This window comes from Schistocerca cancellata, chromosome 1 (assembly GCF_023864275.1).
Source record: "Schistocerca cancellata isolate TAMUIC-IGC-003103 chromosome 1, iqSchCanc2.1, whole genome shotgun sequence".
NCBI lineage: Eukaryota > Metazoa > Arthropoda > Insecta > Orthoptera > Acrididae > Schistocerca > Schistocerca cancellata.
In genome coordinates this window covers 653848420-653864146 of record NC_064626.1, presented here as the reverse complement: position 1 = coordinate 653864146, position 15727 = coordinate 653848420, and the positions used below count along the sequence as shown (strand labels likewise).

General features: G+C 38.0%; 2 protein-coding genes across 4 annotated transcripts in view; one reads left to right on the top strand and one right to left on the bottom strand.

Annotated features, from left to right (window-relative positions):
• Nucleotides 1–10384, top strand: part of LOC126183514 (DNA polymerase epsilon subunit 2) — a 114476-nt gene extending 104092 nt beyond the window's left edge. For all 3 annotated transcript variants that reach the window (XM_049925577.1, XM_049925586.1, XM_049925569.1), the window contains exons 6-10: nt 7836–7977; nt 8085–8320; nt 8591–8774; nt 8868–9044; nt 9898–10384. In XM_049925577.1, the coding sequence (XP_049781534.1) occupies nt 7836–7977; nt 8085–8320; nt 8591–8774; nt 8868–9044; nt 9898–9984 (826 nt within the window). In that variant the 3' untranslated portion in view covers nt 9985–10384. The remainder of the gene's footprint in view (nt 1–7835; nt 7978–8084; nt 8321–8590; nt 8775–8867; nt 9045–9897) is intronic.
• Nucleotides 10081–15727, bottom strand: part of LOC126183527 (egl nine homolog 1) — a 63910-nt gene continuing 58263 nt past the window's right edge. Inside the window, exons 3-5 of the mRNA XM_049925599.1 lie at nt 10739–10878; nt 10562–10632; nt 10081–10487 (exon numbers count right to left, since the gene is read on the bottom strand). Coding sequence (XP_049781556.1) covers nt 10456–10487; nt 10562–10632; nt 10739–10878 — 243 coding nt within the window. The 3' untranslated portion in view covers nt 10081–10455. The remainder of the gene's footprint in view (nt 10488–10561; nt 10633–10738; nt 10879–15727) is intronic.

Below are 15727 nucleotides of genomic sequence, written 5' to 3'. Positions count from 1 at the left end.
GCTTATCTTGTCTTGGCATTTCCTGCATGAGTGATACATAGTGGGTTGTAGTCTTCGCTTGATAATTTTGACTGATTGTCTCTGGGTACTATTGGTCACATTTATAATAGCATTTATGTAACACAGATGTATGTTTGACATTTTTCTCCAGTGATGCCTACATGTTTATACTGAATTCTATTTGCTGAAAATCAGCAATGCTAAATACATTCCAAAGATAGTATAACTATAATTTTTTGTTTCTCGCACAAATATATTTGTGTTGAGTATTCTGTTCTCTTTTATTTGTGTTGAAGTGAAACCAAAAACATAAAGTAAAAAAAAAGTAGAAAATACAGTAAAAATTCTACGTAGGGTACCCAAAGAATGTCCTCTTATAATATCTTGGAAGAACTGGAAATTTACACCCACACAAACACATACCCAAATAAAATTTTAAATGAAAAAACAGAACTAAAGTGTAAAAAATATCTATAAAACTTTATTTACATCCTAAAAGAAAAAGATTTTCCCACAAATAAAATTCATTGTAAATTTATAAGTATCGCTGGAGAAAACTGTCCAACATGTGTGTCCAACACAAGTGCCATATAAATGCTATAAGCATGACCAGTAACCCCGTGAGACAGTCAAAAAGACGCTCCAGGATGCAATATGTGAGATACATCATAAAAGTTGAGACATAAACAAGCAACATAATTTTATCATACATTTTTATGAAAAATTTTCAGTCATAACTTGTAAAGGCAAAAATGTTGAAACAAGCTCATCATGATAGATGTATAATCAGTTAATGAAGTGTTAATATATAAGTTGCAAAAACTTGGAGGAATTTACATATGCTGCTTTCAGTTTTATGGATCATTTAGATATCAGATATTGAAGTAACATTGGGTGTGCTCCAGGGAAGTGTGTTGGGTACTCTTGCTGTTCATATTGCATATTAATGATCTTGCACACAATATTAATATTAAAATCAGGATTGTGGCAGAGGATGCAGTTATCTATAATGAAGTACTATCTGAGAGAAGCTGCATAAATATTCAGACAAATCTTGATAAGATTTCAAAGTGGTGCAGAGATTGGTAACATGCTCTAAATGTTCAGAAATGTAAAATTTTGCATTTCGCAAAACGAAAAAAAACATAGTATCTTATGACTTTAAGATCAATGAGTCGCAGTTGGAATTAACCATTCATACAAATACCTGGATGTGACACTTTGTAGGGATATGAAATGGAATGATGACATTAGTTCAATCATGGCTAAAGCAGGTGGTAGACTTTGGTTTATTGGTAGAATAATGGGGAAGTGCAATCAATCTGCGAAGGAGATTGCTTACAAATCACTTGTGCGACTGGTTGTAGAATATTGCTCAAGTGTGTGGGCCTCTACCACATAGGACTAACAGGGGATATTGAATGTATACACAGAAGGGCAGCACGAATGACCACAGGATTGTTTAATCTGTGGGAGTACTGAAGGGACTGAACTGGAAGACCCTTGAAGGTAAGAGGTAAACTATCCCGAGAAAGTGTATTAACAAAGTTTCAAGAACCAACTTTAAATGATTACTGTGGGAATATACTACAGGCCCCTACATATCGCTGACATAGGGATGGTGATGGTAAGATTAGAATAATTGCTGCATGCACAGAGACTTCCAGACCTTTATTCTTTTTCATGCTTCACACATGAATGGAACAGGAAGAAACCCTAATAACTGGGACAACGGGATGTACCCTCTGCCTTGCATCTCATGGTGGTTTTCAGTGTGTGGATGTAGATGTAGAAACAATTATTGAAGAAAAGTAAAACTTGTTTTACCTCATTTCCTTCCACCATAGAATCTGCAAGCAGAATAATACTTTATCTCCACTTTCTAAGTAAGTCAAATTCAAAACTTGGAACTCAATGGAAGCACTACTGCCTTTCAAGTGATAAAGAGGAAAACTAAATCAAAAGCTGAAACAAATAATAATAATAATAATAATAATAATAATAATAATAATAATAATAATAATAATTATTATTATTATTATTATTATTATTATATTATATATAACATATTTGTTTGTTTGTGGAGTTACTCAAAATTTGGTACCATATGACGTAATATAGTAAAAGTAAGCAAAATGTAAAAGTGTTTTTGTATTTATATCTCCATTGTCATCCATTCCAAGAAAATGTTATGCAGTCATGCAGCTGAAATTTATTGCTACGATATCACCCTTAAAATTGTGATCAGATGTTGGTCACCTCCTTATAACCATGATGAAATGTGGATCACCCTAGTAGTTTGTGGTGAGCCACTCCGCACTACTCTGATAGGGTAAACTTAAACCGACTAGACGTACTGCCTTAGGTAAATTCAGCGACTGTCTTTTAAATCATCTATTATATATTTCAGTGTCAGGTCACTCAATGGAATCATTTCTGGGCTTAGATTTACTACCATGTTGTCATCAGATAATTGTATATACACTGAAGGACCAAAGACACTGTTACACCTGCCTAATGTTGTGTAGAGCCACCGAAAGCATGCAGAAATGCCACAACACAACATGGCATGGACTCTACCAATGTCTGAAGTAGTGCTGGAGGGAACTGACACCGTGAATCCTGCAGGGCTGTCCATAAAGCCACAAGAGTACAAGGGGATGGAGATCTATTCAGAACAGCACACTGCAACATTCCTGATATGCTCAATAATGTTCATGTCTGGGGAGTTTGGTGGCCAGCAGAACTGTTTAAACTCAGAAGTGTGTTTCTGGAGCTGCTCTGCTGCAATTCTGAAGATGAGGGGTGTCGTATTGTCCTGCTGGAATTGTTACGGTCCATTGAAATGCACAATGGACATGAATGGACGCAGGTGATCAGACAGGATGCTTACATATGTGTCACCTGTCAGTCGTATATAGACGTATCAGGCATCGCATGTCACTCCACTGCACACACCCCACACCATCACAGAGCCTCCACCATCTTGAATAGTCAGTCCCCTGCTGACATCCAGGGTCCATGGATTCATGAGGTTGTCTCCATACCCATACATGTCCACGTCCATCCGCATGATACAATTTGAAATCAGACTTGTCTGATCAAGCAACATGTTTCCAGTCATCAGTAGTCCAATGTCAGTGTTGACAGGGCCACGCGAGGTGTATAGCTTTGTATCGTGCAGTCATAAAGGATACACAAGTGGGCCTTAAGTTCCAAAAGCTCATATCGATGATGTTTTGTTGACTGGTTCCCATGCTGACACTTGTTGATGGCCCAGCATTTAAATCTGCAGCAGTTAATGGAAGGGTTGCACTTCTGTCACGTTCAATAATTCTCTTCAGTCGTCGTTGATCCCTTTCTTTCAGGACCTTTTTCTGGCCCCAGAGATTTGATGTTTTACCGAATTCCTGATATTAACGGTACGCTCATGAAATGCATTGATATCGGCAGCAATTTGCGGAAGGGTTGCACTTTTGTCACATTGAATGATTCTCTTCTGTCGTTGTTGATCCCTTTCTTGCAAGATCTTTTTCTGGCCTCAGCGATGTCGGAGATTTAATGTTTTACCGGATTTCTGATATTAACAGCATGCTCGTGAAATGGTAGTACGGGAAAATCCACACTTCATCGCTACCTTGGAGATGCTGTGTCCCATTGCTCGTGCATCGACTACAACACCACGTTCAAACTCACTTAAATGTTGATAACCTACCATTGTAGCAGCAGTAACAGATCTAACTGCACCAGACACTTGTCGTCTTATATAGGTGTTACCAACCACAGTGCCATATTCTGCCTGTTTACATCTCTCTGCATTTGAATAAACATGTCTATTTGGTGTTTCAGTGTATATTACATCGTAACTTTTTAACTGAACAGGTCCAGAGAGGTGCTCACAATGTCTTGTACCTGTTAAGTTGATGAGTTACTACATATCATATTTAAAACATCTTATGATGGTAGGCAACGAGAACCTCATAACTCCATCTGTCTGCGAAATCTCTTAATTCCAGTAACTACATAATCAAAAAGAGATTTGAAAGTGCATGGATTTCTGTAATCAGTCAATAACTAGGCTTGTACAATATACTCACATATGTAGCAACTTTGTGTACCTCTTTTTAAGCAACCTTTTTTGCTTCACATGCAAAATTTAACAAAATGAAGTTACGAGGTTTTCATATTTGTTATAATGTCATTGTAATAAGATTAAACTAGTATTGATACAGTCGAGTGACCTGAAACTGGAATATGTAATAAAACAACTTTGTAAACTACAGAGTCATTGTATGAAACCTATATAACTTGATCTAAATCCTCTTACAAGATATACCAGTTTTTGTGGTGCGGCTACACTGACATTTTAGGAAATCCGTTTTCTTTCTAAACATATGCTAGCCACGAAGAATTTTATATTGTGCTTGGTTATTAGGCGGGATAAACACAAAGCTTTCAGATATAGAATAAGAAACACTTTTGATTTCCTGCTGTGTGTTTTTAGCATATTTCTGTAGCTGTTTGTTGATCAAATGGATAGCAAAATTAACACCAGTGAACTACCTCATTTATTCCAATTTTACAAACTTCTGGAAAGGATGCGCAGGGGTTATTACCATAGCCAAAGAGGGCAACAGAAACAACTGCATATGCTTTTAATTAGGGTATTTTAATCAATGACATGTCAGTTTGCTCCAAAATTGGAAATTTACACTTTGTGGTCTAGTGGTGAAGCAGTGCCTGGAAAGAAAAAGGTCATGGGATTGAATCCCGGTTAGAATTTTTTAGCCTGTCGGGAGCACCACATGGTTTAAATTCATGAAACACACACACACACACACACACACACACAGTAGTGAGAAACAGTCTGAAAAGCTAACTTCAGTGTCAAATAACTCTGAAAGGCACAATGTATCAATTTTTTTCCTAACAATTGTTCCTCAGCTCAACCTCCTCAGCAACACCCTTTTCAGACCATTCCTGACCACCATACATACCACCATAGGCAAAATTGGAAGTAGATGATGTACATCAACTAGCATGGTATGACTTAGTATAGCAGTCACTACATTTTATTTCAACACAGTTTGTAGAAACACTGAAATATGGCGATGATCTAATTTAAATGGAAACAAGATTTCAGAATGGAAATAAATCTGATGGCAACAAATTGATGTTGTCCTGTTTGAAATTACTCTCAGTATGAGGCACTCTTAGCAACAATATAAAGGGCAAGTAAAACAAATTAAGATGTGCGTGTTCAGTAAGCTAGATACAGATGGAACTGTCTCTCATGTCAAATAGAAAACATTTAGTTCTGGGCAGGAGCATACAGAGCAATTTTGGTTAAGTTTAGAAGAATAGTTGACCAAACATTAGAGGAACAGTTCTTGAGCGGAGGATCCTTCAATGATTTTCTCTGTAAAAAAGTTTCTAAAGATAAAGTGCACAATAGTCATAAAACAAATCGTAGGCTATTGCTAGTAAGATGCTGAGTGAAACACTATTGCACAAAAGGGCATTGTGAGAAACCTAAAATGACTACCATAACAGAACCTCATTGAAATACCTCTCAAAAAGTGCAAAGATTGTCAGCTTGTCTTAAATATTAAAAAAATAGTTTATTTTCAAACTGCAAAACACATAGTAACCTAAGATTATGGTACTGCTGAGTCACAATTGAAATCAGTCAACTCATTGAAACATTAATACATGGGGATAACAATTTGTGGGTACATGAAAAGAATAATCAAATACGAGGTTGGTTTGAAAAGTTCTCAGAATGGAATAGGAAAAAAGTACTTAAATCACTGAAACTTTTTTATTTTTCACTATAGTCTCCTTGTAGATTAACGCACTTGGTGCAATGATGTTCCAGTGCCTTGATCCCATTTCAAAACTGAATTTCCTCCAGGCCTGCATAATAGTTTTCAGCTCCGGTTAACAATTCTTCATTTGAAGTGAATCTTCGTCCACCAAAAAAATAACAGTTTTGGGAATAGCTGGAAGTCCGATGGAGCCATATCAGGTGAATAATGCGGGTGTGGCAACAATTCACACTTTAGTTTGTGTAATTTTGCCATGGCGATGGCATGTGTGCGGGCGTGCATAGTCTTGATGGAAGATGACTTTCTTCCTTGCTAAACCTGGCCTTTTTTTGCATATCTTTTGTTGCAATTTGTTCAGGGGGTTAGCTTAGTATTCTCCAGTAATTGTTTGCCCAGTGGGGAGATAAACTACCAACAGATTCCCCTTCGTATCCCAGAACACTGATGCCATGACCTTTCCCACCAAAGGAATTGTCTGTGCTTTCTTTGGTGGCAGAGAAGCAGCTTGTTTCCTCTGTTTTGAGTGTTGTTTTCTCTCTGGGGTATAGTAGTGCACCCAAGTTTCATCTGTGGTCACAAACTGGCGCAAAATATCTTGTTTATTTCTCCTAAAACGGGTCAAATATTATTCCTATATGTCCATTCTCATGCATTTTTGATCCAGTGTCAAGAGTCGCGGCACCCATCTTGCAGGTAATTTTTTCATTTCTAATTCTGCAGTTAAAATGTGATACACCCTTTCAGACAACATCTGGCAAGCACAAGCAATTTCACGCAGTTTCAATCGGCGATCCTCCTCGACCATTTTGTGCACTCTTTTGCAATGATTTCTGGAGTAGTGACACTACACAGATCATCATCTAAGCTCTCCCGACAAAATTTAAATTAATTTGTCCACTTGGGAACAGTTGAATATGAAGGAGCAGCAGAGTCCCCCAGTGTATTCTGGAAATCGGTGTGAATGTCCTTTGCTTTCATACCTTTCTTTATGGAGTACTTAATCACCAGATAAAACTTAAGTGTTAATATGTGACCTTTCCTACAAGTTGTTTTGTTTTCCATGTAGTGTGATTTGAATGTAAATTAAAGCTGGAGGTGTGGAGAAAGGAAAGGAAAGGAATTAGTGATGTCAGAATGCATATTCCCATCAAGTACCACCTATCCGCAGACCCTGTCCATTTCTTCCATGTTTGCTACTCAGATTCCCACGTTTGCTACTCAGATTCCCACAGCAGGTCGGATGTACTTGTGCATCCACATTGAGGAATATGGAACCATTGCCCATCTAGGCGAATTATTACATGAAAGTTTGGTGTCTGCTCTTTTCAACACGATGCACTCGAATGAACAAGTGGCTTGTCGCCACTGATTCCGCGTAATGTTAATGCAGCTGACATCTGTAATCCTTTTCCTTTCCTTTCTCCCCACCTCCACCTCCACCTTCAATTTACACATAATGTATCACAGCTTCAGATTCCGTGTATTGTCAGTTCTGTCAGACATCCGAAAGAACAGATGCCACGCATTCATGTAGTGTAATGTAATCCAACCAATCGAAATTACAGCAGTTCCTTTCTTCTAATCTACACTCCCCCACCAACAATGCATAATACAGAAAAAAAGAAAGAAAATTGTTTCTTTTTCAGACCAGAGATGTAGTAAAAGGCACTTACCTTTTCGTACATAAAAGTATATATTTCAGGAAAAAAGTAATATAAGCTCATGTGTTCATTTGCTGGCATTATTTCCATATACAGTGGGGCTCTCATGCTGACAGTTACACCCCCTGTGGCTGTCATCAGTGTTGAAGAGTTAATGAAACTGGAGATAAAATTTTTGTATCTTCTACCTTTTGCATGTCATTAACAGCAATAAGTTTTAGTTTTGAGTGAATGTTGTGTAAATTATACTTACATCAATTTGCTCTGGATTAAAAAAAAAGTATTTGTGCCATAGTTCTTTACAGTTTTCAGTTCTCCAGTGACCTACTTATTCTTTGTCAAACAGAGATTATTTTGGAAACATGAACACATTTGGAGGTCCTTCCAGCAAAAGTCTGAAGCTGTCAAAGAAGCTGCTTAAAATAGAAGAGGAAAATGAGGATGCTACCATTGTATTTATTGCTGATGTTTGGCTAGACAATGTTAAGGTACTGAGGATTTCACACCTAACAATGTCTGCTGCAGTTGTATTACTAAAAAGCTGAAAACACACTTGCATAGTTTGTCACTCAAGAATGCCAATTTTGTTTTTCAGGTATTAGAAAAGCTTTCAACATTATTTCAGGGCTACTCAGAATGTCTACCAGTGGCATTTGTGCTGATGGGCAATTTCCTCTCATCACAGCATGGCAGTGCACATGCTTATCTCCTTAAGGAAAAATTTAAAATTCTAGGGGATTTGATTGTTCAGTTTCCTAAATTAACAGCAAATAGCAAATTCATATTCATTCCTGGCCCTGTTGATCCTGGTTTTGCTAGCATTCTTCCCAGGTACGTTCAGATGAAAAGCCACTTTGCTTTCAGTGTCAGTAATCTAGTTTACGAGACAGAATTTCATGCTGTTATTAATGTGCAATAACTGCATAAAATTCTGGTTTATAGAAGATTAGTAGGTTTAAAGTTATTGAAGGGGATACATCATCATTGTTACTGAGATTTTACAGTTTTTGTGATATGTCACTGAGCACCTGTTTCGTGTATGTAGACTTATGCGAGTAAATGCATCCCATATTCATAGAGATATTCTTTTTTCCTGGACAGACCACCATTGCCAACGTTTGTCACAGAAGAGCTGAAAAAGAAACTTCCTTCAGCTATCTTCAGCACAAGTCCTTGCCGAATACAGTACTGCACCCAAGAAATAGTAGTAATACGGGAAGATCTGGTGACTAAAATGTGTCGGAATACTATTTATTTTCCTACCTCTGGTGATATACCACAGCATGTGAGTTCCAAGTATTGACATAGACATTTGTATTACCAGTATTACAATTGTCTTCTACTTGTCACTAATAATAATTTTTTTCCTTGTTCGTAGTTTGCAAAGACTATAATAAGCCAAGCACACCTAGCACCACTGCCACTGGCTGTATGCCCTGTTTATTGGGGATTTGACTATGGGATGCAGCTTTATCCATTACCTGATCTAATTGTAACTGCTGATCAATTCAACACATTCACCACATCCTACTCTGGATGCCAAGTGATAAACCCAGTAAGTATAAAATTAATTTATGAAGCAAGTTATATACCCTCACCCCCTCCCTGGAGATGTTCGTGTAGAGAACAGATCTTTTTTCACATAAAGAGAGTAATAACATCTCTCTATGCACTGAGGGATGGTGCTTACAAAAAAGTGTAACTTTATTTTATAGTCATTCATTAAATAAATGTAAAGTTAATTAGCTGATAAATCATGAATCCTTACTTATTAGTATGATTTGTGGCTGCCTCGATATGACTGGGTGTTGTGTGTCTTTCATCATCACTGACTCACAAGTCGCCGAAGTGGCGTCAGCTAAAGAGGACTTGCAATTTCGGCGGCCGAACACCCCGCGTGGGGTCTCTCGGCCATAATGCCGTATGATCATTTCATTTTTGTTATGTTTGTGTTACCCAAGTGTTAGAATCCTGCCCCATGGAAAAAAAGACGACTCAAAATTGCCCGTGAGAAAGGGTATTTCCTCTAGGTGAGTAATATTGCTGGAAGTAATTATGCTACAACTGTCTATTTTTGTAATGAGAGTAATTACTCTAGTATACTTTACAATTGACATCTTGGAACTTACTATAAGGGTAGACTACTTGACTTACTGCTGTACACCTAGAAGGAAAGTCTCAAGTAATACCTTGATCTCCGACACCTTCAGGAATATTAAAGTGAGCATTAGGCTTGTATGCAGTAGTCTTTTGTACAGGAAGTGCTGACAGATGCCTTAGTAAATAAGAGTAAGATTGGTTTCTCTGAGGCTACTAATTGTAAATATCTCATATCTGCTTCATTAAGAAGTACAGTTCATAATGAGATGTATGGAGTGTTGATGTTCTTTCCTATATTGTGATTTCAGAGTTCTTTCCCAAGAAGCAATTATTCTTTTAAAGTGTACCTGCCAGCTTCACGCCAAATAGAAGACAGTCAAATTCCAAATGACTGATAATAGTTATTGTATTGTTTGTATATTACATATAATTACAATATTTATCTTACATAAATGTCATAAAGCTGTAAATATATTTACATAATTTTAAAAGGTGACCTTTTTCTTTACAAAACACTAATATTTTGATTTCAAGAACTTCTAAATAATTTACACAGGTATTTGGTATTAAAAAATATCACTTCGTTGATTGTGATACGTAGTATGTTACAAGTACTGTTACATAAATTACAATTTTAACAACAATAAAAGAAGACTCTACTCAGTGTCTTCCAGGCAGCACTGTGCACCACTGTGAACAATTCTAATGGTTTTTTAGTAGATAAACCTTCTGCACATAAACATGAGCAGAGGTATTGAGTACACTCTCACATGCAACAATACTTGATTTTATACATCCTGCACATCAAAAGGTAAAGTTTATGAAGCATACTGATTTGTTGGATTCTGACTCACAACCACTTAGCATCAGTTGCTTGTGACCTGTCGACTATGGTCTCCTGTCAAACAGAATGAAAATGTTAATGACTGCAAATTTTTACCGAAAACCAATGAAATAAAGAGCTTAACTTACTTTCTTTTTGATATCTTCTGCAGGCTTCTTCTCTTTCATTTGCATCAAAATACCACAGTGTAATAGCATATCTGAAAAGGTAAAGTATCTTGGTCTAAATGGACAACTTTTTGTCACGAGAGATGAACTTAAACAAGCACCATGGCAATAACAAGAATAAATCAATGCTAATTTTACCTTGTCTTGTATGCTGGCTGAACTTCGTGAGGGTTACGCCTATCAGACCAGAAAAAAAGAATTCTGTCAAAGAGTGGTTCTATATCTGCTACTTTGTCTTGCCATCCAAAAGGGAAGATTCGTAAAAGGCCTCCGTTTTCCTATGAAGCGGTAAATTATGAGTGTTTCCTACTTATGTGTTAAATAGGAAGAGTCTTTAAGCATTATAAATTGTTACTACCCAACCACAATATTATTGCACTTGGCCTCCCATGACATTACAGTAATTAACACCACCACGTTGCATTGTGGATGATTTCAAGACAGTTGTGCACATACTATCAAGTTGTTCAGCATGTCCTCAAAGTAACAATTAAAAACTCATGCTATGTTGATCAAAGTGCCTTTGCTCCCAGGTGCAATAATATTGTGGTCGACTAATGATGAATGTCAAAATAAGACCACGAATATACTTATTATCTTAACTGTAAACATAAATCTTTTTAAGCCAATAATTAACAACAGAATTAGGGACTTTCCATTTCAGTGTGGAGGATGATGATGATGATACTACTACTACTACTAACTACAACAGAAATACTTGTATTCAATACCAAATGGTTTTTTGTATGCCAAAAAGGGGAAAAAATAGTTTTTCTGAATAATGAAAGATTACTTTCAACATTGACAATTATTCTCTCACTATGTGTATTTATATATAATGTATTTTTATGGAAGAAATGGAGAAAAAGACATTACTTTCAGCGGGACACAGTAACACAAAGTGATATCACATATTTAAATTATTGCCCAATCCATTAAAAACTCAAATGAAAAACAAAGTTATTAGGAGGAATCAAGTATAGAGGCATCAGTAATTAGGGAAAAAGCAGGTGGGTGAAAGTAACATATCTATACTCAAGATTTGACTAGGCCGATAGCAGCTCTTCCATTGTGTTGCAGGTGTGTTGTGTGAAGATTAAATGAGATTTCCAATCTTTGACTCAAATCTGCACTGACTTTTGCCTGTAAATGTCAAAGTCTTAGACATTATGCATCACTAACAATTATTTAATACCCCCCCCCCCTGAACCATGGACCTTGCCGTTGGTGGGGAGGCTTGCGTGCCTCAGCGATACAGATAGCCGTACCGTAGGTACAACCACAACGGAGGGGTATCTGTTGAGAGGCCAGACAAACGTGTGGTTCCTGAAGAGGGGCAGCAGCCTTTTCAGTAGTTGCAAGGACAACAGTCTGCATGATTGACTGATCTGGCCTAGTAACAATAACCAAAACGGCCTTGCTGTGCTGGTACTGCGAACGGCTGAAAGCAAGGGGAAACTACGGCCGTAATTTTTCCCGAGGGCATGCAGCTTTACTGTATGATTAAATGATGATGGCGTCCTCTTGGGTAAAATATTCCGGAGGTAAAATAGTCGCCCATTCGGATCTCCGGGCGGGGACTACTCAAGAGGATGTCATTATCAGGAGAAAGAAAACTGGCGTTCTACGGATCGGAGCGTGGAATGTCAGATCCCTTAATCGGGCAGGTAGGTTAGAAAATTTAAAAAGGGAAATGGATAGGTTAAAGTTAGATATAGTGGGAATTAGTGAAGTTCGGTGGCAGGAGGAACAAGACTTTTGGTCAGGTGACTACAGGGTTATAAACACAAAGTCAAATAGGGGTAATGCAGGAGTAGGTTTAATAATGAATAGGAAAATAGGAGTGCGGGTAAGCTACTACAAACAGCATAGTGAACGCATTATTGTGGCCAAGATAGATACGAAGCCCACACCTACTACAGTAGTACAAGTTTATATGCCAACTAGCTCTGCAGATGACGAAGAAATTGAAGAAATGTATGATGAAATAAAAGAAATTATTCAGATAGTGAAGGGAGACGAAAATTTAATAGTCATGGGTGACTGGAATTCGAGTGTAGGAAAAGGGAGAGAAGGAAACGTAGTAGGTGAATATGGATTGGGGCTAAGAAATGAAAGACGGAGCCGCCTGGTAGAATTTTGCACAGAGCACAACTTAATCGTAGCTAACACTTGGTTTAAGAATCACGATAGAAGGTTGTATACATGGAAGAACCCTGGAGATACTAAAAGGTATCAGATAGATTATATAATGGTAAGACAGAGATTTAGGAACCAGGTTTTAAATTGTAAGACATTTCCAGGGGCAGATGTGGACTCTGACCACAATCTATTGGTTATGACCTGTAGATTAAAACTGAAGAAACTGCAAAAAGGTGGGAATTTAAGGAGATGGGACCTGGATAAACTGAAAGAACCAGAGGTTGTACAGAGTTTCAGGGAGAGCATAAGGGAACAATTGACAGGAATGGGGGAAAGAAATACAGTAGAAGAAGACTGGGTAGCTTTGAGGGATGAAGTAGTGAAGGCAGCAGAGGATCAAGTAGGTAAAAAGACGAGGGCTAGTAGAAATCCTTGGGTAACAGAAGAAATATTGAATTTAATTGATGAAAGGAGAAAATATAAAAATGCAGTAAGTGAAGCAGGCAAAAAGGAATACAAACGTCTCAAAAATGAGATCGACAGGAAGTGCAAAATGGCTAAGCAGGGATGGCTAGAGGACAAATGTAAGGATGTAGAGGTTTATCTCACTAGGGGTAAGATAGATACTGCCTACAGGAAAATTAAAGAGACCTTTGGAGAAAAGAGAACCACTTGCATGAACATCAAGAGCTCAGATGGAAACCCAGTTCTAAGCAAAGAAGGGAAAGCAGAAAGGTGGAAGGAGTATATAGAGGGTCTATACAAGGGCGAAGCACTTGAGGACAATATTATGGAAATGGAAGAGGATGTAGATGAAGACGAAATGGGAGATACGATACTGCGTGAAGAGTTTGACAGAGCACTGAAAGACCTGAGTCGAAACAAGGCCCCCGGAGTAGACAACATTCCATTGGAACTACTGACGGCCTTGGGAGAGCCAGTCCTGACAAAACTCTACCATCTGGTGAGCAAGATGTATGAAACAGGCGAAATACCCTCAGACTTCAAGAAGAATATAATGATTCCAATCCCAAAGAAAGCAGGTGTTGACAGATGTGAAAATTACCGAACAATCAGTTTAATAAGCCACAGCTGCAAAATACTAACACGAATTTTTTACAGACGAATGGAAAAACTGGTAGAAGCCGACCTCGGGGAAGATCAGTTTGGATTCCGTAGAAATGTTGGAACACGTGAGGCAATACTGACCTTACGACTTATCTTAGAAGAAAGATTAAGGAAAGGCAAACCTACGTTTCTAGCATTTGTAGACTTAGAGAAAGCTTTTGACAATGTTGACTGGAATACTCTCTTTCAAATTCTAAAGGTGGCAGGGGTAAAATACAGGGAGCGAAAGGCTATTTACAGTTTGTACAGAAACCAGATGGCAGTTATAAGAGTCGAGGGACATGAAAGGGAAGCAGTGGTTAAGAAGGGAGTAAGACAGGGTTGTAGCCTATCCCCGATGTTATTCAATCTGTATATTGAGCAAGCAGTAAAGGAAACAAAAGAAAAATTCGGAGTAGGTATTAAAATCCATGGAGAAGAAATAAAAACTTTGAGGTTCACCGATGACATTGTAATTCTGTCAGAGACAGCAAAGGACTTGGAAGAGCAGTTGAATGGAATGGATGGTGTCTTGAAGGGAGGATATAAGATGAACATCAACAAAAGCAAAACGAGGATAATGGAATGTAGTCGAATTAAGTTGGGTGATGTTGAGGGTATAAGATTAGGAAATGAGACACTTAAAGTAGTAAAGGAGTTTTGCTATTTGGGGAGCAAAATAACTGATGATGGTCGAAGTAGAGAGGATATAAAATGTAGACTGGCAATGGCAAGGAAAGCGTTTCTGAAGAAGAGAAATTTGTTAACATCGAGTATAGATTTAAGTGTCAGGAAGTCATTTCTGAAAGTATTTGTATGGAGTGTCGCCATGTATGGAAGTGAAACATGGACAATAAATTGTTTGGACAAGAAGAGAATAGAAGCTTTTGAAATGTGGTGCTACAGAAGAATGCTGAAGATTAGATGGGTAGATCACATAACTAATGAGGAAGTATTGAATAGGATTGGGGAGAAGAGAAGTTTGTGGCACAACTTGACCAGAAGAAGGGATCGGTTGGTAGGACATGTTCTGAGGCATCAAGGGATCACCAATTTAGTATTGGAGGGTAGCGTGGAGGGTAAAAATCGTAGGGGGAGACCAAGAGATCAATACACTAAGCAGATTCAGAAGGATGTAGGTTGCAGTAGGTATTGGGAGATGAAGAAGCTTGCACAGGATAGAGTAGCATGGAGAGCTGCATCAAACTAGTCTCAGGACTGAAGACCATAACAACAACAATATTTAATACACCCCCCCCCCCCCCCCATGAACCATGGACCTTGCCATTGGTGGGGAGGCTTGCGTGCCTCAACGGTGATGATGGCGTCCTCTTGGGTAAAATATTCCGGAGGTAATATAGTCCCCCATTCGGATCTCCAGGTGGGGACTACTCAAGAGGACGTCGTTATCAGGAGAAAGAAAACTGGTGTTCTACGGATCGGAGCGTGGAATGTCAGATCCCTTAATTGGGCTGGTAGGTTAGAAAATTTAAAAAGGAAAATGGATAGGTTAAAGTTAGATATAGTGAGAATTAGTGAAGTTCGGTGGCAGGAGGAACAAGACTTCTGGTCAGCTGAATAAAGGGTTATAAATACAAAATCAAATAGGGGTAATGCAGGAGTAGGTTTAATAATAAATAAAAAAATAAAAATAAAAAAAATAGGATTGCGGGTAAGCTACTATAAACAACATAGTGAACGCATTATTGTGGCCAAGATTGACACGAAGCCCATGCCTACTACAGTAATACAGGTTTATATGCCAACTAGCTCTGCAGATGATGAAAAAATTGATGAAATGTATGATGAGATAAAGGAAATTATTCAGGTAGTGAAGGGAGATGAAAATTTAAGTCATGGGTGACTGGAATTCGACAG